Here is a 24,775-nt window from a genome sequence, read left to right as displayed (position 1 = left end):
TGGCTGTGGCTTCTGTGGCTGCGAGGGAAACATATATGTGGGTGTATGTGTGGGTATGTGTGTTTGTAGGTCCAGCGCCAGTACGTTAAAAATCCAGAAAATTTTTTTTTTTTTTTTTTTATTTAGTTGAGACTTTTCTTTCTTTAAACGCTGGCTTTTCAAACCACAATGTATCTTGGATATAGTGTGTGATCGCTGGGTTTGTATCTGTGCTGGAAGTGCCTCTCAGTGTGTGTTTCCTCTGCTTGTGTGTCGGTGTCAGCGTGTATCCATGTGTGTTCTATCTCCGCAGATTTGTCAGTGTCTATCCCATGACACACTCCCCTCGCTGCGAGTGGAGGAGAGCTCTCGGGGGGCTTTGTCACGCGGCGGTCTGTTCTTTTCCTGAGGCCTGGCGCCCCTCGTTTGATAAATGACACATGTCATTCTGTCAGCCCCTGCCATCCGGGCTGGGAGGCCCCGAGCTGATGTATGGCCGCCTGGGCTAAAGGAAATCAGAGTGTTTTGGCAGCGCCCTGAGAACATGGCCTCTTATAAGGGGTATGTGTCTACGGTGTGTATGTGTGTTTGTGCCTGTCTGTCTGCGATACTGAGTGCATGTTTAATTGTGTGTGTATGTGCCTATTAGTGAGTGTCTGTGTCTCCCCGAGTGAGTGTGTATGTGTGTGTGTGTGTGTGTGTGTGCATGTTCTCAACCTGTCAGGCGGACGGGCAGAGGGAGACAAATCATCGTCATGGCCGCCCCAGCTGTTCCCCAAATTTGGTGCGAGGAGGAGAGCGAAGGGGGGAAAAAATCCTGCCGTTTGAGTTTTAAACGACTGATGCTTCCCAGAAACAGGAATGAGTGAGAGGACAAGTGGAGCTAAGCACACACACAAACACACACACACACACACGCGCACACACAACCACAAACTGAATCAAAACTCCAATGCTGGAATAGGAATCAGGCCAATCCCAGAAGGAAGCAACAGACAGCCAGAGTGTTATTTCTTGAAAACAAACATGTGAACACACACACACACACACACCCACACACACACACACACACACACACACACACACACAAACACACATGCTTCAAGCATACACACATGTAAACACATGAATTCAAACTTTGGACACGGCATTTGCACCTTAACCAGAATAAAAAGTTTGACAGGCGGCAAAACAAAACTGTAAGCATGTTTACTGAAGTGTCCTGCATGAGCTTTCACATCTGAATGAATTGTTTTGTTTGTTCACCTTCACCATAACTCACTGAACCTTAATCCTAACTCCAACTTTCATCCTCAAACCTCACCAGATCTGCACGGAAGAATTTCTTTAAAAAAAACGTCCTTGCCAAACTATCTCTCTGTCCAGACGATCCTTACGGCTATGCACAAACATTTCCCTGGTGGAGGACAGTCCCACCTGGACGTTGTGAACTCTGTATGACCCCATTTGATTGGGCGCCGGCCGAATTCCCTCCCCCTCCTCTCCCACGGAAAAGAAGCGGGAGAAGGAGAAAAAAAAAAAACAGCGTCATTAAGCTGTGAGTGATGAGTGGCAGCCATGGGTGACATCCTCCCCTCTCTCTCTCTCCTACATGATCCAACTGCTTTCACTGTCTCTCTCCCTCTCTCTCCCCCTCTCTCTTTTTTTCTTCTCCATTGCCTTGATACTTTTCTCTCTCTCTTGCTTTATTCACCTCTCTCTCCATCCCTCAACCCCTCAAGTCATTTCTCTTTCACTCCTCTGTTGCTTTGCCTCCTCTTTTTCCACTCCCTCATCCCTCTCCCACCCCCTCGCTCTTTCCTCCCTGGTTCTTTTTTGTCTGCTGTCACTCTCTTTTTCTCCTCTTTTTTCACCCCTTTATGCCCCTCCACACACACACACACACACACACACACGCACGCACACACACACACAATAGTGCCTCGCTCAGTCCTGTCGAGCTCTCTGGTCGTGGTCATGTAGACACTCAGCTCCTCCATACATAATAGATCCCAAATATTGAGAGGGGGGGGTGCAACATTTTCACCCGCTCAGGATTGTGCCATCAGCACTGCTTCCACAGTAGCTTCACTGTCTGGCACTGCGAGGCTAAAAATGTCCAACTGTAGTTTTAAAATAGTTTTAAGGCTTCCTATGAATATGGGAAAAGTTCTATTCAGACAGGCCTGTCCAGTCATGTGGCTAATCTCCTGTCTCCAGAAGACCACTTATAAGAGCTTAGCACAAGTTTTCAAGCTTTTAGATGCTCTAAACTTTTGATTTCACCTCACGGCACAATGTCACATCACATCTTTTTTTGGAAATAGAGTGACAGATCTCTGTTCTTCTGCTTCCAATAGCCAGTGATGCACCAAAAGTGTCCTGGATTGACAATAATGTGGCCTTGTGATCCCATTCAAAACTCTGCATCACGCTGAAGAAATGTAAAAAAAAATATGACGGCTAGAAAAATGGGAGCGAGAAAACGATCAAATTCAGCACAGATGTACAAAAGTTCTTTTGGAGACTTGGATTTTCTCCTGCCAATAGAGGAGTCAGTGGAGGACAGAGTGTAACAAGGTAATTGACTGAACTTGTTAATGTTAATCAGCGCGAGCCATTCTGCTCCTTGATCTTGTTTATTTTTACCAAGTTTAATTAACCAATCCTGACATGAACACTCTCCCTACTGACAAAAGCTTCACCCTGTGCACACAAAAGGAACTTAATGGTATGGATATTGTCTGCTTCTTCTTATGAAATAAAGTAACTTGACATATTAACATGATTATGCTGCTGTTATTTTACAGTCAGCCCAAAGCTGCTCTCACACCGTGGACACTAATCACAAACACTGCTGCTCCAGTGTCTGTTTCTCACACTGATAAATGACTATGAGTTCAGAGCTGCACATTTTTCTTTCGCTTGTTGGGATGAAGAAAAATGGAAATCATGTTGACATGTAACCTGAACTTTAACCTATCAGTTTATATACTTCTGTAATAAATGTGTTAATAAATGATGGCGAAAGTGAATTGATCTGACCTTTTTCATGACAGATATTTCATGCTGTTTATTTATGAATCATACAGTTGGGAAACATGGAAATCAAAAATGCATTTTGATGTATCACACCTCTCATATGTAATATATTATACATATTTTATAGGGCAAAAACGCCAAAGATTTTTGAGTTCCTGCTTCCCGATTGTGAGGATTTGCTGCTTTTCTTAATATTTGTGAGAGAAAACTAAATAGATCTGTTTGTGACAAAATCATGGCATCAGGTTGAGTTTTAGTCAATTCTATTCAAAATTTTTCAATATTTGTAATATTTTATAGGCTGATGATTCGTTGAGTATTCAAGAAAATAATCAAAAACTAAACTAACAACAATCATTGAAATAATTTTAAATTGCGATGGACAAAGAGATTTGCAGCCCTACTATAAATTATTATTGACATCATGCATAGTGTGTTTTTGGCAAATGTAAAGTATATTTTCAGCTGACGGTTGCTGTCCAGTTGGATGTAAATATTTTTCCCTGGGTCATCTCTTCGGACAGCGGTTATTGTTAAAGCAGAGAATTTCAAGAACGAGCGTCCAACTATGAGGCAAGGCAGGAAAATAGAGAAGTGACAAACTGAGAAGATGGAGAGGAAAAACAGATTAGTTAAGTAAAAAAAAGTATGTCACACTCATCTAGAAATGACTCATCCATACTGGGAATGTGGCCATTTTTAGACTTTGAATGTAAGGCCAGACAGACTCCAAATATATTGTAAGTATTCAGCAAGATGGCAGATATATTACACAGACCTTCACGAAGGTGAAACAGCAAGCAGTACCTAAAGTATAAGGTGAGGTGGGAGGTAGAAGAAAATGCTACTTAATGGACATAAATGGACCAGTTAGCCGGGATCCAGGAGCCTTTCATGGGTGGTATTTCAGGAGGGAACCACGATGATGAGCAACACAAACAAGCACAAATTGTTTACGGCTTGGAAAGGAAAGACATTCTGTGGTCCAGGAAAAAATACAAGTTATCGTAGCTATCGTATTTCCTGGTCTGATCTGATATGTTAAATGAAAAAGGAACAGATGACATACGAGGACATACACATATTCACTCCGTTCATGGATAGTGAGATAAGATTAATACCACACTCCTGTCTGTACTGTACCGTGGCTTAGCTTAACTTAGCATAAAGACTGGAAACAGCGAGCCTGGCTGTGTTCGACAAAATCATCCTACCAGCAACTTTAAAGCTCAGTAATTAATATATTATATTTCAGTTGTTCTTCTTTTTTGGAGGATAGTTTTTTAGAGATCGCCAGCAAAATATAATTGTACATAAATTATATACGTTTAAGAATCTACATTTCACATGTGTATATGAACACTTACATGTCTGATTACTATATGAAAGGGGAGAAAGTAGTAATGCATAACTGCATAATGTGGAGTTGCAAAAGCACTTCTCTGTGATATTTTAAAAAATTAAACACTGATAGATGTTAATAATGCACATATGATAATTTTGTGTAAATAATCCAGCACCTCTAGTCATCTTTTGTTCTCTCACTCTCACAGTTTAATCTCCTTTTCCATATTAAATGAACATTACACGGTCATTTATGTTAGTGGTTAAAGTGAAATTTTAACAGAATGTTGTCAGACTCAAAATTGTACTTACTGTACTTGAGTAAAGATATTTAGTCCCATTCCACTACTGGCTACACTGCATTTACAATCAGTATTCAGTGTTGCTGCAGACTTTCATACAAACATTATTCAATGTCAAAATGTTTTCAGGGTAGTTAGTTTGATGTAGTGGCAGTCTTGTCATCGTGTACCATCGGAGAGGCAGATGGACCAGAGATAGACAAGTAAACAGGCCGACAGTTGGGTCAACAGACAGACAGAGACACAAACAGAGACAGGTGATCAGAAACAGATGCTCAGGTGGACAGAGAGTTGCTGTGCTGTGTGAGGGACTGAGTGATGAGAGGAGGCCTCCCGCTGTTCTCTCTGAGACAGACGACTTAGAGGGACAGAGCTGAGCTTATACCCCCCTGTGACTGTCATTGTCTGAGACAACACGGCGGCTCAGGGAAGATTTGGGAGGAATTTTTTGAGGGGGGGGAGGAGAGGGTTAAGCATGTGGTGTTGTTGAGTTGACTGGGATCCCGAGACAATATATCCCCTTTCAACTGCCCATCAAACCCACGACTGTTAAATGATTACTTTGTGTAACCTCAAGCAAATTCTGGTCAATGGTTTCTTTTGAATCAAAGACTCAAACTAAACCCAACAACAAAATGTGCTTTGATTCTCTTTCTGTGCAACATGTTTTATGAACTGTGTGCTTACTTGTGGAAATGGCTCTTGGAAAATATGTGACAGTCATGTGTTTAGACTTCAAAGAAGATGACACAAGACCGAACCGCCCTGCGACCTTTTCCGTTTTTTTTTTACAACTGAGAAGTGTGACCGTGGGATGGCGCTGAAATCAGACTTTTGTAAGGAAAAAAAAAAGAAAGGAACTTTTTGAAATATGAGAACAAGGCCAGTGGGCCTGGAAGGGTACTACACTCTCCTTTTCAGACGTCGAGTTCATGTTCTTGTAACCAGTTCACTGACTCTTGAGCATCCGGTGAGAGAGCGATAGATGAGGGCGAGAGACAGGGAGGAAGATGAAAGAAAATATGAGTAGGGTAGAGGAGAATAGAGTCGGTAAGATAGAGATTGATGACAGATAGGAAGATGAGAAAAGGCTTATAGGGAGGGAGAGAGAGAGGGGGACAGTAATCCCAAAAAAAAAAAAAATACAGAGGAGGAGGGAGAGAGGGAGTAGACTGAGATAAAGATGAAGAGGTGAGGGGAGGAAAGAGAGATGGCACTACACCAGGCTGCAGCACGACCTTCCCCAGCGTCCGCTCTCAAGGACACAGTGTCATCTGTTAACTGTATCCGTTCCCAGGTGGCTTATCTGCAGTAAACTTGTGTCCAAAAAAAAAAATGATATTCATTGCTTCTCAACCCACCTTATCAGTTAAATAAACACTCCTTTGGGGATAGAAATTTCCACCCCCTGACTTTTGTCCACTTGCACCAACTGCTGTTTGGAGATGCTGAGGCCAGCTTTTATCAGTCTTGATGTAATAAAAACAAATGCCTTTCTTCTCATGATATACAGCACTGGTTCTCACTCTGCATGCAGCACAATCACAATGAGGCTCTCTCTTTAGGGCTGTGAAGGGAAAACTTCAGCACAAGCTGCTGCTTAGTTTACATACGTTTAATTAATGTTAATGTTCTCCTGATATTTACAGGGGGATTATATTCAAACACCAACAGTGTGCAGTTATCATATATACCATATCCAGCCACACAAAAAAAACAAAACAAAAACAAAATGCACTAATTCTATTTTTACGCCTCCGGCAGTGTTAGGGTTGCTTTATAGTTTGGCGTGAAGAATTGATGCAGGTCTCCATTACAAAGTTTTAATTTTCCTGCTCTGAACTTAAATGGAATTTCTGCTGAGACACAACATTCAGCCCAAAAAAAAGTACTGCAGCATTCAGTGCCTTGAAGTGACTCTTATTTCTCTTCACTAGACAGTTGCTACAACTGTTATAAGCCGTCCTGCAAATCGTAGATATTGTTATCATGTCAGTGTTCCCTTTTGAGATCAATAGGAGCGTTCCGGTTTGTTTGTTAAAGAATTGAAAAGTACATTGAAAGTTGAGGTTGATGAAACTGTGGATGCACCGACCCAACTTGTTCTTTCTTGAGATACAGTTCTGATAGAACTGGATATCTGCCATTCCATTTTTTTAAATTTCATTTATACGTCTATATCATATTGCATGTAATTAATTTTATGTGATGTAACATGACGCTGAGAATTGCTGACGTGACTTTAACTCAGCCCTGTGATCAACTGGCGACTTGTCCACGGTGTACCCCGCCTCTTGTCCAAAGTCAGCTAGGATAGGCTCCAGCCCCACCGTGACTCTGATGAGGATAAGTGGTTACAGACAATGGATGGATGGACTGGACAACACCTTTTTATTTAACAGCCTTTAGAGTAATTTTTGGAAAGTAATGGTTGGAAATCATTTCATGAGTGAATGTTTCATTTTGTGACACGGCCAAGGACAAACCAGACTTGGTGTGATTTCAAACACGAGAAATTTGACTTATAGTGCTTATAGTGCTTTTATTATCTGGGGAACTCAAGTTCAAGGACTAAAGTAAATATAATATAATATGTCTTTCTTTTTGTCCCTGCATGTGCATTTAGCTCTAAATATAAAATATACTATTACATAAAAATATACTATCTACCTGGTAACAGCAAAGCACGCGTATGTGCTGGTGTGCGTGTCTGCAGTGCAGCACAGTCACATATAATCAGTGGCTAATAACAACACAGTGGGAGTCGCTGCCCCACCGTAAATCAATGGGCAAAATAATTGCTAATACACTGGTTATCGATTAGCGTGCCCGCCATGCACTCATTTTCTAGGGTGACCGCGGCTAAGCACTAAAGCAGTGACAAGGGTAAAGTGTTATTTCTCAAAAAGGCACGTAGACAGACAGCTGGGCAGGAAAAAATGACTACAGGGCCTCGGCAGTAATTCTTAATTGACACCTGTCAGAGCAATGGCAGCAGTCACAGCTGCTGCAGGAGAACGTCTACCCAAGTCCTGTTCATCTGTCACTTTTAATACCTTTTCTTCACAGCCCCCTGTGTTGCCTTCCTCCCCTCACCCACACCTTCTCTTTACCCACCCTGCTTCGATCCAGATGTTCAAGGCCGGTTAACAGACACAACACAACTTCAGGGCTGGGTCGCACAGGGCCTCTAATGGCGACGCACTCACCTCAACACCGTTTACTTTGCTGATCAAAGGCGGTTTTTCAGTCTAAGTTCACCTGACTGAGCTCTTGACTCGAGTAGCGGTGAATTGAGAGAGCGAGAAAACTTAAACTTCACTCTGCTTTGGTGGCCATGTATCTCCAAGCTTTATCTCTAGCATGATCACCGTGATTACTGCAACAAGCGCCGCCTCAGTGGCAATTTCTAATACATCAAGTGTGGCACTGAAAAAAAATGGATACTGAATAATTATTACTGCGGTCACCCGAGGAAAATGCAGAAACAAAATATCCGAATCAGAGCAGCGTCTTCTTGGCTTCGGACAAATTCGAAAAAGGCAGTGGCGTCTGTCTGGTGTACGGTGCTTCAATCATCCACCGACACACAGACGCACTGATGTAACATTACACTGGAACTGGTAACTAAAAACTTAAAGTGCATTTATGCTAACATACTTAGACGACAGACATACAAGACCGCTGTACGTCAAAGGAGAAAAAGAAATTACGACAAAGCAACATAACACACACAGAAAACACACTCTAGACTGGAGGCGGTCGAGACAGGAGCTCTCCTGAGTACACACTGACCTCTGAGTGTACTCTGGACCTCCCGTCTTCTTGCCTTAAATCATGAATTGCATGAATTTTTTCCTGCATCTTTCTCTTCTCTCTCGTCACTTAGCCACTTTGTCTTTCTTTTTCCAATTCTTAAACTGCTTGAATTATTAGAGAAACTGTCAGTCCAGTGTGTGTGTGTGTGTGTGTGTGTGTGTGTGTGTGTGTGTGTGTGTGTGTGTGTGTGTGTGTGAAGAAACAAATGCAGTTGGCCCACTTTTGGAGTCTAATTGCCCACAATTCTTTTCTGCTTTGCTAGAGCCTAAATAAATAGTGAGAATATGCCAAAGTGTGCAGCTTCTAGCGTTTGTTTCAGTTGCCTACAGTTGAGTTTAAATAACTTGAACTGCCAGTTTGTTAACATGCATAAAGTAAAGAATGGATTATGTTTAACCCCTAAATAAAGCTGCAACGCTTAGTTGATTAATCGATTATACAGAAATGAATTGGAAACATTTTTTTTTAAATCAAATAATTGTAGTACTAATAATTGTAGTAGTAGTCAAATGTGAGGTCAAACATGATGGTGAACTGAATATCTATTTTGGATTGTTGGTCGGACAAAACAAAACAATAAAAATCATTTTTCACTATTTTCTGACATCCTATGGACAGAATTATCAAATAATTGAGAAATAACAATAATGAAATAATTGTTAGTTGGCGCACTACCTGTAAATCCATGGTGCTTTGTCAAATCCATGTTTATGTTGGATACAAGGATGAATAATACATTTTAATCATGTGTATACATATAAATCAATCAATTTAATTTATTTAATAAACCTCTGCATGTGATCTCACACTCCTCACACCCAACTGCCTGTTTGACTCAATCAGCAGGAGAACTTTGCCAATACAGTGTGTATGCTTAACAATAATCAGCAGCCAGCTCCCTAAACCCCTCAAGGACATTCATGTGGATGATTTCATTCTTGTTATTATTCCTGTTATTATTTTACATCCCCACTGTACATTGTGGCTTTTGTTGTGCAGCTGTTTTGAATCGAAGCCAAAATATCTTTGTGAATGGAAAACAGACACTTTTTCACAAAATTTTTTTTTAAATAAATAAATACAAGCAGGATGTATTTAGGAGCGCGGATGCTCGTGAGCTTCATTCCTGTAAAAATGTTTTCTTTACTTCTTTGTCAAGGCTCCTCGTGTTGTGCTTGAGTGAAAATCCAGGTTTTCCTGCTTCCTCTGAACCTCATTAAGCTCTGGGATAGTTTTACCTCGCGGACGCAGCGCTGAATGCCTTTACATCGTCACCCTGCTGGCGAGCCTAATTCCCACATATTTTCTATTCGACCCTCTCTTTTCCATAAGAGCAGTCATCGATCTTCATTTGTCACTTAACCTCCACGAAGATGAGGACAGAGAGCGTTAGTTGTGCGAGTGTGTGTATTAGTGTGTGTCTTTGATTTCCTGGAGGCCTACTGACTCTGACACCACATGCAAATGAAACTGCGGGTGTAGCGGAGTGTGGGATAGCAAATATATCCACTGACTCCTTCAGTCAATGTCACCTGTTAATGACACTTTACATACACTGCCTTATCACGGGATCTGAATATTTCACACACACACATGCAGGATTGCTCGGTGATGCACACTCATGCACACACACACACCGACCTACTCTGTTCTCATCTATACTTCACATAATTCATTCTCATATTTTTTCTTCTCACAGCACCTGACAAATGTCATTAAATACTTTATCAGAAGCATCCTGATAAAAACCAACACAAGTTTTTCAAGGTGTTGGCTTCTTTGCTGACAGGTGCCGTGAGCTAAATTTCTCCAGAGGAAACACAATGCAGAGTAACAACAACAAAATATATTAATGCTGCTCAGCTTAGAACTTTGTTCCTGTTCTGTCAAACAAACCAAAAAGCTGTTACCAGAAAGATCAGAGGGAACGTATTGAGAAAATCTTTCCTATTCATTGGAAGCAACATCTATTCAGCTATGCTTTAACTATTAAAAAACTACCTGCAGTGCGTACGCTCTCTGACTGTTTCCACTGAGAGCTCGTGTCCTGAGCATAACCGTACATCCAAACGTGTAACCTCATTACAGGGGTGTTTGTGTCCAGTACGCTGTTGTCGTCACATTTATCACACCGCATGCAACCTCTGCTGTTGACTTTACGCTGGAACAACTGGGGGTGCGTATATGAGAAGAGTTGATTATATCAAGGCAGCTTGCAGACTTGACACCTTGCTGAATTTGTAAGCATTAATCGGTGGGGCCCTGTCACTGATCCGTCAGCTACCTGGATAATTAGGGACCACGGCTAACGATGCCGTCGGGAAGAAGGGAAGCTCAACTTCTCCCCCACCCGCCCACCCTCAAGTCATAATTAAGAGACTCCTTTTTTTTTTTTTTTTTTTTGCATTGAGGCATGAATAGCGGTGGTATATCTGTTTAGGAGGAGGCAAAGGCAGCCGCTGATGTCAGTGGAGAAGCTCGTGAGGCAAGGCAAGGCACTGTCTGTGCATCCTGTTCAATCAGTGTGTGGCTCATTGTGGCTTCAACATGGACACGTTGCAGGGCGCTTTAATTAAACATGTGCTGAGCTAAGCTATACAGACAGATCATTAAAACGTAGCTCTGAAGTTCATTTATTGGAGACACTGAATCATACATATTAAAGAAATTAACAACATCTCTCACTGTAACCTGGATGCTTGATTTATGTTTCGAGTGCTAAACTTTTTAATTAGTGGCATCAAGTGTGTGAGTGGCCAGACCCAGAGAGTTTCCTAACGTTTTTATCAAGAGAGCAGACAAAGGCGAACTAATTACCGTCTTCAGCTATGGAGGAACACATTTCCACACGGTCACGTTTGACAGCATCACAGCATGTCACTTTCTCTCCCTTCATGACCTGCACTAATTCTGTCAGTCCAGAATCTGCTCTCTCTCTCTCTCTCTGGGCTGTCAGTGGAGATAAGAATCCAACTCAGGATCAAATGTTTCTAAACTTTTACTTCTGAGAGTGAAAAGATTTCAGATTCTCTGCCTGATCCAACCTAACAACAGCACACGAGTGTTAAAGATGTTAATCCGATGCACTTGTATCCTGGTGCATCCCACTGTGGGTTGCTCCGCCTCTTCCTCTGTCTCAGTAAAACACTAAATGTTTTTTTTTTTTTTTTTGGTCAGGACAGGTAATAAAAAATGATATTTTCTTTCTGTGGAATAAATATGACACAGTGTCACACTGTAATCACACTGACATGTTGAATGATTAGTTGACAGATTCATTACTTAGAGTGACAGTGTTTGATTTAAGATATTGCGGCTGCAAACTAAAAGCACGAGCAGACGTGCTGCAACACCATTAATTTCCCAGCAGCGATCAAAGTGTGACCTCTGCATGAAGGAAAATACAGAATTATAGCTTCTTTGTACATCTTCTATACAATATCTCACATCCACTAATTAAACTAATTACTACTTATCTAGCTATAATATGCAAAGCATGTTGCCATATTTAAACTATAATGGTAATACTAATGCAAACAGTCTGATGTCAGTCTGAGTGGTGCTGATTACTGCAGTTACTGTCAAACTTTCTATAGGTGTAAAGTCTGTGCAGAAAATATTGAAAAATGCTTTTTAAAACTTTCCATTCCGACCAATGATCCAAAAAAACGAGAAATATTAAATTTACGATAATATCACTCAGAGAAACAGCAAATCCTCACATGTGAGAGGGTAGCAGCAGAAAATAAGAATAAATATTGATGTCAACAACTGACAATTGTCCGTGGATCGACTAATCGTTTTAGAGCTAACTTGCACCAGCTCAGATGCAACACTGGCACGATGACATTAGCTTTACACTTTGCTGTTATACATCAAATTCAGGACAGAAAGAGAGAAACAAAAATATTCAGTGGCTATCCCAGCACTGTTATTTTAAATGTAACCTCCCCATGCATTATCATTATCATCATAATGATCTGATATTCCTGCCTTGTGTACCTTTCGTTTATTACTTGAGGTCCTGTGAGAAATACCTCGACACAACCGCACTTCAGTGAGGAGACAAAAAAAAAAAACCCTCAACAACCTGAAAATGACGACAAATGACTGCAGCAAAAGTCTCTGCTGCTCAAATTGCACTGCACTGAACTCAACTGCCAAAACTAACAGATGCAGTAATGCGGTTCCAAATGAAAGAACACTGATGTATTGTCACTGGTCATAAACTAGATAGGGTACAGCGCCATTACAGGGTCTAAAATCATCACTGTGACTGATGAAACAGAGCCCATTTGAAATGGCATACAAAGAGCCATTGAAGCCTCTCTCTCTCTCTCTGAGGAGCGTATGCAACATTTTGTTTTAGTGCAACTACAAAGTGACAAATGGAGGTTGTGGAAATATCTGGTAATGCATTGTAAAAAATAGCTTTATAGGTGTGTGCACCATTTCACAGAAACACACACACACACACATCAGTAGAGGTGTTAAAGTTTGTGAATTGTCCATATGTCATGCACTGGAAATAATACAGAGACAAAGCCTGCCAAGCTGGGATTGACCATTACTGCCTGTGATGCATGTGTCTGTCACAAAAACAGACAATTAAATCAATATTCAAAAGCTGAAGCGGATTGGGGCCACTTCAGAGCTCGGCTCAACGACCAGAAAAGGCTGGAAAACAAGAAAACCAACACGCCGTCTTTTGGGGATTTCACCACTGTTTGTGGCAGAGGTATAAACCGGCACTATTCATTTTCACCGTTCAGCCTCTTCAAACACATTTCTCTCTATCCATCACTAAAGCCTCACGTCAATTAGAAATTACAGCCCCACCGAGTTCAAAGTCTTTCTGTCACAACCTTGATTAAGTCTGCTTAACCTCACATTTCCACCGCCTGCTTAACATTCTACAGCTGTTTTATTCGGCTTTGGTCATTACTGCACTAACTTCAAAGGCTGCTCTTTTTTTTTCTTCTTCTCCTTCCTCGTCATTTGAAAATGGATGTCAATCACACACATCGCACAGGGACATCAAATGAATTCAGGCAAACATGCGATGCTCTCTCACAACAGTACACATCTGGTCAGCTTAACGGCGACATGTAAGCACGACTGTCAAAAAGGCAAAATGTGGAGGTGGGGATGGAAAATGTAGCTCTGAAAATATGGATTTATTTACTGTTGCTGAGGTCTTGCTCTGAAAAACACAAAAGAAAGTGGCCATTAAAAAGATATCTGGTTCTGAAACACATCTGAATATTTAAATTGACATCATTCACATGATTAATTAACAGCTTTGTGATCGCAGAAAGTTGCCAAGCTGGATTTTTATATGATTTGTTGAAGGTGATTTTACACCATCTCCTCTTCTCACTCTTATATTCATGTTTGCTGTTAGAGATGCAAACACTGATCATTCGCTTCCTGTTTCTACAGGATGAACACAGAGGTCAGGTCAACAGCTTTAAGTGACCATTAGAGGTAACCCCCCCATCCTCTTGACCCTGCAGTGTTTTAGGGCTATTTCTGTGTGAGATGCTCCTCTGTGATCTCGCTACGCCCCAGCACCCCCCTCCTCCTCCTCCCCCTCCCTTGTTCCCTCCCCCTCGGGTATTAATCGCAAAGTATTTATCCCGCTTGAGAACTTTTCTTTCAATTTGTCTTTTCTTTGCTCCTCGGTGGGGGCAAAAAGTTATCCTTTGAGGGAGTCCAGCTGCCGGGCGCATGCGTGTCTCTATGGTGAATGATTTACTGATGTTGATCAGGAATGAATAGATCAAAGGCAGTCGCATGACAGGCGATCAATCAAGCATCAAATCAAGGATGGCAATCCCAGAGCGGAACACAAGCTGAAAATATGCCACTTTTTTTTTTTTCCTTCTTGCTTTTTCTCTTACTGGCACCAAACACATCAAACACGTTAGCCTGTAAAAACGAGATAAGATGAGCTTTGTTTGGAGAACTTGGATGCTGGCAAACCAGTGAGAGAGGGGGGGGGATCAGCTTTAAAGCGTTGAAAGTGAAGCGCAGCTGAGCGCATTCGTTTCTCGAGAGGAAAAGAATTGGCACGGAAGCGTCTCTGCGTAAATGAAACAATGCAGTTTGCCAGTCAAACCAGCCTCGGATGAGCTGAAATCAACTTATTGTGGGGCTGTTTGTAAAGTGTGCACAGGCCGCACAGGCTGAATGAACCTGACGCACGCTCTGCTCCACACACTGAGCGTCTATGAGAGCTCCTGTTGTCCTTGTATTGTGTCTGCATCCGGCCTGTGCACCGCTGTGGAAACTTGTCAGCATATGTGAGTGTGATTCCTGCCTGTTTATGGTGCTGCTGCTGGTGGTGGTGGTGGTGGTGGTAAAGTGTGTGTGTGTGTGTGTGTTTCTGATGGAGGGGGTGGAGGAGGAGGAGGAGGGGGGGTGTTTGTTGGAAGAGCCGGGGCTTACCTGCTGACCGCCGCGGTGCTTGCTGCTTTCTCCTCGGCATGCTGCTGTAAGACTTTCCGCTTGACTTTTCATGCAGAGATCAAAATAGCGGACAAGCTGGGAGAGGAAACCGGTGCAACGGGAGGAGATAATAAAAAAAAAAAATTAAACAGCCAGCAGCGTTTCCTCGGTTCTTCTTCAGCGGGATGACTGAATCAAAGTGTAGATCCCTCGCAGGGGTAAAGAAGTCTTTTCTAATCGATGCAAGTGGAGGTTTAATCTCTGCTGATCATTTCAGACTCGATATGTCCGCTGAGAAAATGTAGATTACAGATTATTTAAAAGCAAACTGGGGGCTCGTCCGTTAACTTCTGCCGATCACAGAAACTCATCGCGGGCTGGGTGGGTGAAAAACTGTCGGAAAAGCTCCGATCTCAGTCTATCGAGGGGTGTTTGTGGACAGCAGCCGGAGCCCCTCGCCTCGCCGCGCTTCCATCAAAATCGGTTTACACCCCCTCACAGGACTGTTTCATACCTCTGTTCACGGGTAAAAGTGGAGAAAACGGAGCTCCTTCTGTTCTTCTTGCGTTTTCTGGAGACGAGTCCAAACTGCGCCGCTCTAGTGTTTTCTCTTCCCTCCCGTCCGTCCGTCCAGGTGCCAGCTCCCGGTCTCCAACCTCCGGCTACGATCTTTAGGAGGAAATCAGGGGGGGGGAAGGAGAGGAAAGAGTGACACGTTAGCCGGGCTGGGTGTGTGTGTCAATCAGTCAAGTGTGTGCGCGGAGAAAGCCCGCAGCAATCCGCTCACACCCCGTCTGTCCCCTGAAAACACCCCCGTGGATAATGAAATACTCACATATACGCTGTCCGTCCGATTGTCAACATGGACACTTGACGAATTCCTCAGAAAGTCATCAGAAAACACAGCGAGCAGACCCGCCCTCTGAGCCGCAGACTGTGTCTGGTTGTTTCCCTGCTTTTTGTGTTTATTGGTATTTATTCTAACGAGCGCATCGAGCGTCCCTGGATATTCTCCGCAGTGAAATGTGCGCACATTGGTGATGCGCGGTGCGTTCAGACAGCTCCCACTGATAGACAGACACATCCAGCTGCCTTTCCGGCCTCTCCTTTACTCCACCCCTCCACAAGCGTCACCCTGACAGTCAAAGCCCACCTGTCAATCTGCTGCTCTAATTGTTCACTGGGATGGCTTTCATTTCAACGCCGTCCTGTCCTCCCCCGCACACACATACACACACACACATACATACATACAGGAGAGGCGCGTCCCGTGCGTGAAACGTAACGAGTGGCCGATTTGTAAACTTGCACTAAAACAACAGAATGAGAAGAAGAAGGAAAAAAAAGTTGACGTGCAGCCTACGTGCGTGTGAGAGAGAGGTTTCTGAAATGAGATGTGGTTCAATAGTCGCTTCTACAGCGTTTCACAGTCACAGAAAGTCAGTGAGGGTCTGCTGTTTGCAGTCACATTTCTCCATAGACAATAAAATGCTCCAATATATGCAAATAAATGAATAAAAAAACAAAACAGATCTGCATATAAAATCGCTCAAATCAACTAATAAACCTATTAGACTTTGTTGATCCCACACAGGGAGGATAATCTTTGCTACAAGCACATAAAACCAGGCTCGGCTGATTATTTGGGATTACACCCTGAAACATAAATCACCAATAATTCATGTAGGCTTAATATTTTGATTGTTGTCACAAGTTTACCTTGGATAAAACATCATTTTTAAACACCCCCTTGCTCATTTTCTCCCCCCCCCTCTCACTCCAGCAGAAAATAAGAAGAGAAATAAAGAGTTGATGAGACAGTCTGATGTGTGCGGTGCAGATCAGCTCCTCGTTCTGTTTCAAAGTTTACTCAAACGTGGATATTTTTCGGTGACCTCTTTAGCGGGACAAAGGAGGCTGCAGATCGATTCGTTACACCTTTTTAGCGAGGCTTCTGGTGAAGGGGAGGGGCTCTGAATCCACAAGAGGCTCCATTAATAGCCTACACTCCATCCTAACTATTATCCACCATAAAGTGTTTATAAAGGGCACACAACTAGGCTAATGTTATCTCAAATGAGACAGCATGATATATCCGTTTACTGCACAAGCTGCTGGAGAGGAGAGTGAAGACGAGGGGAGGATAAAAAGTCTAAAGTTTGTTTTGTTTTTTAGTGATAAGAGGGTGCGGTGGTAATCACAATATAACTTGGATGGCATTAGAAGTGGTTCGGTTCAGGCTGGATGCGCTTTTCTTAAGGACACCGAGCTGCACCGGGCTCCAGCTCCAGCTCCAGCTACGACCGGATCATTTACAAGAAACTGGATTACAAACTTTCTGCAAAACCCGTCCAGCCTCTCCTGGTTTGAAGTGATTCTGGTGAGTTTCTGAATTTACCCCCATCCAGCTTCACGTTTCCAACAGTTGAACAGCTAATAGAAAAGAAGACGCGTCTCCTTCCTCATTACGCACAGCAGTGAAGCTCATCAGAAGAGCCGTGCGTCTTTACGCTCGGTATTTTTGAGACACTGCCTGTCTGCTCAAAAAAAAAAAAAAAAAAAGAGATCTGCGCAGAGAAGGTGTCTGAGGTCGCCTATTATGTGTTAAAAGAAATACCAAGTACCGCCCCAACATCTGTCTGTCCCTGTCCGTCAAAGCGGCCTGCCCGCTGATTGATGGAACCGACTTACGTCACTAATATTTTCTGCAGACAGACAGACAGACAGACAGGGAGGAGAGCTGCAGCTCACAAATGATTGCTGCTTGTCTTTGAGACGCTTTATACAACATTTAAAATGTATATCTGCGTATGCAGGCTGATCATGCGTAGCTTTAATTTCTTAAAATATTAAACTAACAGTAGGTCTAACATGAGGTTTTGCTGTAACTTTCGTGTTGCAGCCTGCTGTCTCACTTAGTGGCTGGATATGAAGTGCTTTTGTGTGAGGTAACTCCAGGATGACTGTACAGCAGAGAACTGTGTTCAGAAAGGTAGTTATTACTGCAGTGTCTCATGCACAAAACAGAAACAAAAACATACAAAGGTTGGCTGTAATTACACCATGGATGCTCCACAGCCTCAGAAGAACATTTTTTAATACGCAGTTTCTGATTGATTCAGAACAGAAAGAAAAACAAGAATGAAATCATACTTTTATTCAGAAAATTGTAAAGGTCAGTGACTAAAAACTACAAATATACATACATTGTACTACAAATACAATGAAGCCACCGTCTGTCACAAATATGCAACAGAAACTAAACTACATTGGTGTAGCAGTATAGTTATATTTTGGTGTTAGTTCAGTGAGTTAGGAATCAGTTCTGTCTCTAGAGGTTGAAGGTTTTTAGGGGACACAGACATAGCAGACAAGCTTGTGCAGGATCTGATCCTAGGCCAGCAGGGGGGGACATGTGGTCCACGAGGCAGGGGTAGTAACCGTCTGTGCATTGGAATATCTGTGCATGATCAGGACTTCTACAGAACGAGCACAAATGATCACAAATGCTCAAATCATCTTAAAATAATAAGGTTTGTTTGTTATGAGCAATTTTCTGTTCTCCTTTTTTATAGTGTACACACAACTACATTAAAAGTACACACACATATAATGTGTGTACTTTTAATGTGTGTACTTTTATATATTTTTTTTATATTTAAATTGTAGCAGTCTTTTAAAACACACACACACACACACACACCACGTCAACTACTGCTGAGATAAGAAACACACTGTTTGGGAATTTACACCCTGCTTTAAACCTATGACCTAATATTATATACTGTACTTACAATATATTTGATGTGCAGTGACTTTAAATACAACCAGCCACATTCGATCAGGACTCTATGATCCAAATTGCTTGCTACAGTATTTACACCACGCTTGATGCAACCACCCGTGCCCATGCGCGTGTATGACAAAAGCCGAACACACACACACACACACACACACACACACACACACACACATACACAGTTGTTCCCCACCAACCCCCAACTTGTATACACGACGCCCCTCTTCCACATACTGTGGCACTGTGACAGCGTGCTGACATGTCGTCCTGTTTCCTTCTCTACTGTGTGATGAAACTCCCCTCAGAGCGAGTGAGAACATCCATGTAGTGTGTATTTACATACATCCTCTACTTTTCCTTTGTCTCTATTTTTTTTTTCTAGGTCTGACATTATCGCCTACAGAGAGGCTGCAAAAGAGTGCTGCGGGTTGTCAAATCAGGTGAGGGACCTCGTTTGAAAAAGTCCATACTTTTAAAGTCATGAGACCGAATCAGACCAAATAATACTCATTTTCAACTTTGAATAACATTTTGTGGTTCACATATAGGAATACAACAAAATATTGTGAATGATAGGCCACCAATCTACATTTATTCTGAGATATTTAATCAGATTTATATGCTCTAAGTTTTATAGTGAGTGAGTAACACCATTCATAATATGTACATGTAAAATATAAATGTTGTTCACAGTAATTGTATCACATGTTTTACAATTACATTACAATTCCTACTGAGCTACATTTTTATCTGTATGCCTCCTGACTATTCTGGAAATTATTTGTAAAATCTAATGAGCAGTTTTTAAAAAATAAATAAATGAAGCCAAAATCATGACGAGCTTTGTGTGTTCACATTTTGTTGAAATTCTTACACGGGTCATGGTGTGTTACCTGCTGGTCAAACATGAAACACAAAAATATGCAGCTTTAAAAGCATCTGAACACATTACTATAATATCATAATTACTACTTTAGTCTCCTTCTCTGTTTCTAACTCTTTTCTATCTTTCTCCTCCTCTAGTTTTATCCCCATCATCACCACAGAGAGCATCACATGATCCTTTTACTTTTTGAGACAAACTAAAACGATATAAAATCTGTGTCAGAGCCTCACAGTAGCATGATTAAATTCAGTTATTCGTGTTCGACAGCGGTTAACAAGCTGAAAAGTAGTTTCAGTGGAACTGTTTGCTCTGCAGCAAAGAGAAGTTGTGCCAGACGATCCTTTAAAGTTGTTGTAAACTGACACATTTCAGTCTAAGGATACATTTTGTATTATTATGCTCATGGCAAAATATAAATCGACAAAAATTATGATGGCATAAACCGAGAATTTAATCCCCACCTCTTAATATTCATAAATAATTAATGTTGTGTTGGCAATTTTGGCCTGTGGCTAACCACACGAGCGATTTTGCTGCCATAAACCTCTGATGTCAAAAGGTATGGGCTCCTCGAGTGCGAGAAGTGCACCACAAATTTGCTGTCAGAGGTCTGTGGTGTTTAACGTCTCCGTGATAAGCTTTCTGACAAACCTCTTATATATTTTAGTGTTAGTTGTGTAGAGATCTGCCACAGCGCCGGACTTCTAAACTTATCCTTGTAGACTGATATAGAGCGTAATCTTCTCCCTTAGTGTCATTCAAATAAGTTAACATTTGGAATGATGAAGGCTTACAGCTTATGATAATGCCTCTCTTCATAATCTTGAGTAATCTTCAATCAATGATGGGTTCCTATCAGATTCCAGACACTCATTGACAGCCTGAATATAAGAATATATAATAAAAAATTAATAAAGAAGAGGCTCTAACTTTGACATGAGCTATATCTCCACATCTATCAGATAAGACTGCATAATTAAAATGCCAAGTGTGAGTGTGGAGAGAGAGCGAGCGAGCAGGGTTTTGATATTTTATAGAGATTTACTTTTCCATGACTTGTTTAATGTGTGGACTTTAAGAACAATATGTTGCTGTAGTTCTGACAATGCAATTAAAGGTTTGTAATCCCCATCAGAGCTTTTTTTGATTTTGTCAGCTCGGACGACGGATGTGATGAAATGGTGTGCAGCGGTGACAGATGCAAGTTTATTAAAGGATTGGAGTCTTACAGGGAGTCGACGTGTTATTTTATAGCAACAAGAGAGAGGAGAGGAAACTTGTTTACATGAACTATGAAATAATTGTTCAGCATAATACATACAGTATCAGAATGCATTTCTGCTGTTTTCTTTTCTTCTTTTAACCACGAGCTACATCACATTACCACCACAGGCAGAACTCTATCTGAGATTTTCTGCTTTCTTGGAACAACCTTGCTAAAAAATCCTTACCAACTCGGGCTAAAGAAAGTGACACATTTCACGTTTCAAAATACCAGCCTTTCTGACATGCACACTCCTTCCCTCTCCTCCTCCCTTGCCTTTTGTTTTCTTTGACACGTGCACTCCAATTAGCATTTTTCAGCCATTAAGGAGGAGAGAGACGCAGCCAAATGTTTGTCTCACCGAGCTCCTTTTTTCCCCCCCGACAAGACTCTTTGAGCCCCTGTGAAAAAAAACATTCAGACAGACTCAATATTATCCTCAATGTTAACATGATCTTCTTCACATAACAATTACCAGTAGCTTTGTCTGGGAAACTGATGTGACAATGCAACCGCTGGCGTTTATGAGAGCCGTTGTCAGTCTGCATTTGAAGCAATTAAAATGATTAAAATTACTTTTCATGAGAACACGAGCAATGAGGATTATTTTCTTCCTCGGTGACATCCTGTAATCAGTTAAACATTTTCATTTTGTAAATATTTCCATTTCGCAGATGGAGGAATGCGTTTCCATGCACAATATGACTTCTCAACACGAGGAGCTCCCTATAACCTTTTGCGATAAAACACACAACAGTCTCTCGAGGATTACATGCAAAAAACGGTCTCCTAACGTTCAGTTATACAGTGAAACTTACAGCTGAGCTATTTTGTTATCATGTCAAATTAGTGCATCCTAATCTCTGCTTTATTTCTAAATTTAAATCTGCAAATCTTAAATTACACAGATCCCTTGCTGCGGGCTTTGGCTGCAAAAATCTGTCATTGCTGCTGCTGTGCTGTACATTAAGGAAGAAAACGTTCTTAAAAAGGTGCTTTTCTGACATTAAAATGACTTGTGTGCACAGCGCATGTCGGTCCATGCAGTTTGAGGCATATATTTATGAATAGGAACCTTTAATTAGGGCTTGTGTTTCCTCCCTAGTCACATTGAGGGATGGTCCTCGCCGACATTCATTAATGATAATCACCAAGAGCGATGGCATAGCTACAGGCCAAGTCTCAGGGGACCCGACACTTGAAAAGAAGCATTAAATTACACAGAGGGACTCTTTAATTGCAAAAAGGAAAATATATAGCCATCATTGTTAAATATGATCTTTTGTAAGCCTTTACTGGTTCAAGGATTTGTCTAAGGGTTTCTTATCCTCAAATTCTTTCAGAGGAATCTAGAGCCACATTTCTGCGATAATACACCACAGGGTCCTTTTTTAAAAAATGCTTCATTTCACATCTCTTGGTTTTCTTTATTGCAAGCCAAGCAAAAACTGCAAATATACGGTTTTATAAATTTGCATTTGGTTTTAAATTCAGATTTGACGTGGCATTCAAATTGCAAGTCGCATACTGGTTGTACATTAGGAGTTAAAAAAAAGAAAAGAAAAAAGTTGCGTACAGCTTCAAAATAAATGTGAGGACGATATAAATGAACAGCTCTCCGATGAGTTTAGGCCTTAAATGATGCACGCAGTCTGCTCATCCACAACCTGTCTAAAATATGCAGACGTTCAGCTCAAAAATGTGCATCGTCTTCATCAGGTTTGTGTAAGATTAAAGTGCATGGACATGTGACTGAACCAGACAGGAAACAGCCACACGACGTTGGCGAAGCCATCTTTAACGCTCTCTGGAAAATGTGCGAAAACTAGAAGAACAATCATCAATTACACTGTTGTTGCTCTGTTTGCTGTTGCCCCATGGGATGTTCACATTGTGGGTCAATATGAGAGTTGTGTTCACCACGTGCTTGGAGGATTATTCTGATCCGAGTGTAAGGAGCCACCAGTATATGCACACATTAGATTAAGGAGGTCATGATATAAATTCCATTCAGGAAGATTCAGGATTTCATTAAAGGATCAGTCCTGAAACCTATGATGTCTGGCAGCCATTTTAACCTTTGAAGCAGATAAACTGGCCTCCAACACACTTTTTATTTTTATGTATGTATTTATTGACGATTATTTTTGCTGCTATTTTGTCTCGTCTTCATCTTCTTTTACTCATTACGTATTTATTATTATAAATATATATTTTAACCGTTGTTTGTCTCCTTGTCTGGCTGAATTGTTCTCGTCCTTGTGGCTACAGGAAACAAAAAGGAACATTTGTTTAATATGTTGTATGTACTGTTGTTTGTTAATGAAAGGATCTTGATCAAAAAAAGTTGTGCATGAACACACACAGACACACATTTGTACTCTCTCACACACACACACCCACGCAAACTCCTGACCTAATTGCTCAGTCTCACTCAACTAATTAATCACAGCTGACTTAACATGGTGACAAGGTTAGGTAGGTGACATTCTCCAAAAATCTGTCTTTCTGCCTCCTCTCTCTCTCTCTCTTTTCTCTTTCTAGCCTCTCTCATTCATTTCCCTGGTTTGTAATTTTTTTTACCTCTCAGATTCTCTCCGTTTCTTTTTTAATCAATTCTTTTTTTCCAACTTTCTTTCTGTTCTTCTTCCTTTACTTCCAGCTTTCTTTCGTTCCATTCCTCCTCATTTTTTCTGCAGCTTTTGCTGCATTTCTTACTTACTTCCTCTCCTTCCCTCTTTCCACATTTCTTTTTTCCTTATTTTTCTTACTTCCTTACCTCGTCTCCCATCAGATGGTGTCTACCTTGAATCCAAATGGAGAGCATAACTTGGCCCACATCTATTTTTACCTGTTATTGGGGGGAGGAGGGAGTGGGGTGGGGGGGCTTTGCAGAGGTGAGTGGGCATGCTGGGAAAGAAGGAGGGTTAGGGGCGGGGTCACAATGCTCCATTAATCAAAAAGAATGACACTCATGTCGTCCCTGACAACCATCCTGTCTGTTCCCCTCCTCCTTCATCCCACTCAAACAGGACAACTTTAGTGATGGGGAGGGTGAAGAGAGAAGAGAACGAGAGAGAGACGAGGGGGGGGACTTTATTAATCAAGCATCTCAGATTAATTGTTATGAAGTGTCACCCATAAATTCTCCATTTGGATTTAATAATCTTGGAGGTAGACTTAACAATCTCTGTCGTGATTTGAGTTTTATTGAAGAGGCTGCAGAGAGAGAGGGAGAGACGGAGAGGGAGAGAGATGCAGTGACACAAATAGCTTCTCAGCGGACAGTCCCTCTCCGCATGACAGTTATGAAATACAATTATCAGTGAGATCTGCTTAAGAATTCATCAACTGCACCCCTGCCTTCCAAGGAGAGAAGGGAAAAAAATCCTACATACAAAGCAAGTCTTAACTGATAAGACTTCTCTTTTCCCCGCAGCCCTTAAACTATCATTTCAATTTTTCTCTGTCTCCGACATGTTAAGTCACTGTAAAGGTAAGGTACGCGTATTGCTTTGAAAGGCCCCTGTGCATTATATTAAAGCATAAATCATTAGGTAATCAGGGAATATGGTAAATGACACACCACATGCAAATCAGCGAGATAGTGAGTAGTTTGTTTGAAATGTATTACCCGTTGGTTTGCATCAGGGTCAATAATAGCAGTTAATCTCCTCGTGCAGTGAAAATATACTGTCACCAAATTGTACAACACCCTGTCAGCTCTAAAAAGTAACCGAATCATAAAACGCAAATGATTTCAATCAATTGTCGTCTAATTGCAGTCATATCTTTTGAAATGAACGAAGAACGGCCACTATGTAGGTTGACAGTATGCATAAAATTAGCATAGCTTTGCATATCGCAATGCCATTAATGTTAGTTTTATT

General features: G+C 41.5%; 1 protein-coding gene across 3 annotated transcripts in view; it reads right to left on the bottom strand.

Annotated features, from left to right (window-relative positions):
- Positions 1–16,260, bottom strand: part of tshz1 (teashirt zinc finger homeobox 1) — a 30,034-nt gene extending 13,774 nt beyond the window's left edge. Inside the window, exons 1-3 of one of the 3 annotated variants that reach the window (XM_019254834.2) lie at positions 15,772–16,260; positions 14,937–15,605; positions 13,672–13,689 (exon numbers count right to left, since the gene is read on the bottom strand). In XM_019254834.2, coding sequence (XP_019110379.1) covers positions 13,672–13,689; positions 14,937–14,976 — 58 coding nt within the window. In that variant the 5' untranslated portion in view covers positions 14,977–15,605; positions 15,772–16,260. Of the gene's footprint in view, positions 1–13,671; positions 13,690–14,936; positions 15,747–15,771 lie in introns of those variants that run through there. The other 2 variants (XM_010731516.3, XM_019254836.2) reach the window with 2 other exon arrangements.
- Between the last annotated feature and the right edge of the window lie 8,515 nt (positions 16,261–24,775).

The sequence above is a fragment of the Larimichthys crocea genome, chromosome XIII (assembly GCF_000972845.2).
Source record: "Larimichthys crocea isolate SSNF chromosome XIII, L_crocea_2.0, whole genome shotgun sequence".
In the NCBI taxonomy this organism is placed as follows: Eukaryota; Metazoa; Chordata; class Actinopteri; family Sciaenidae; genus Larimichthys; species Larimichthys crocea.
This window is presented reverse-complemented; position numbering and strand designations above follow the sequence as displayed.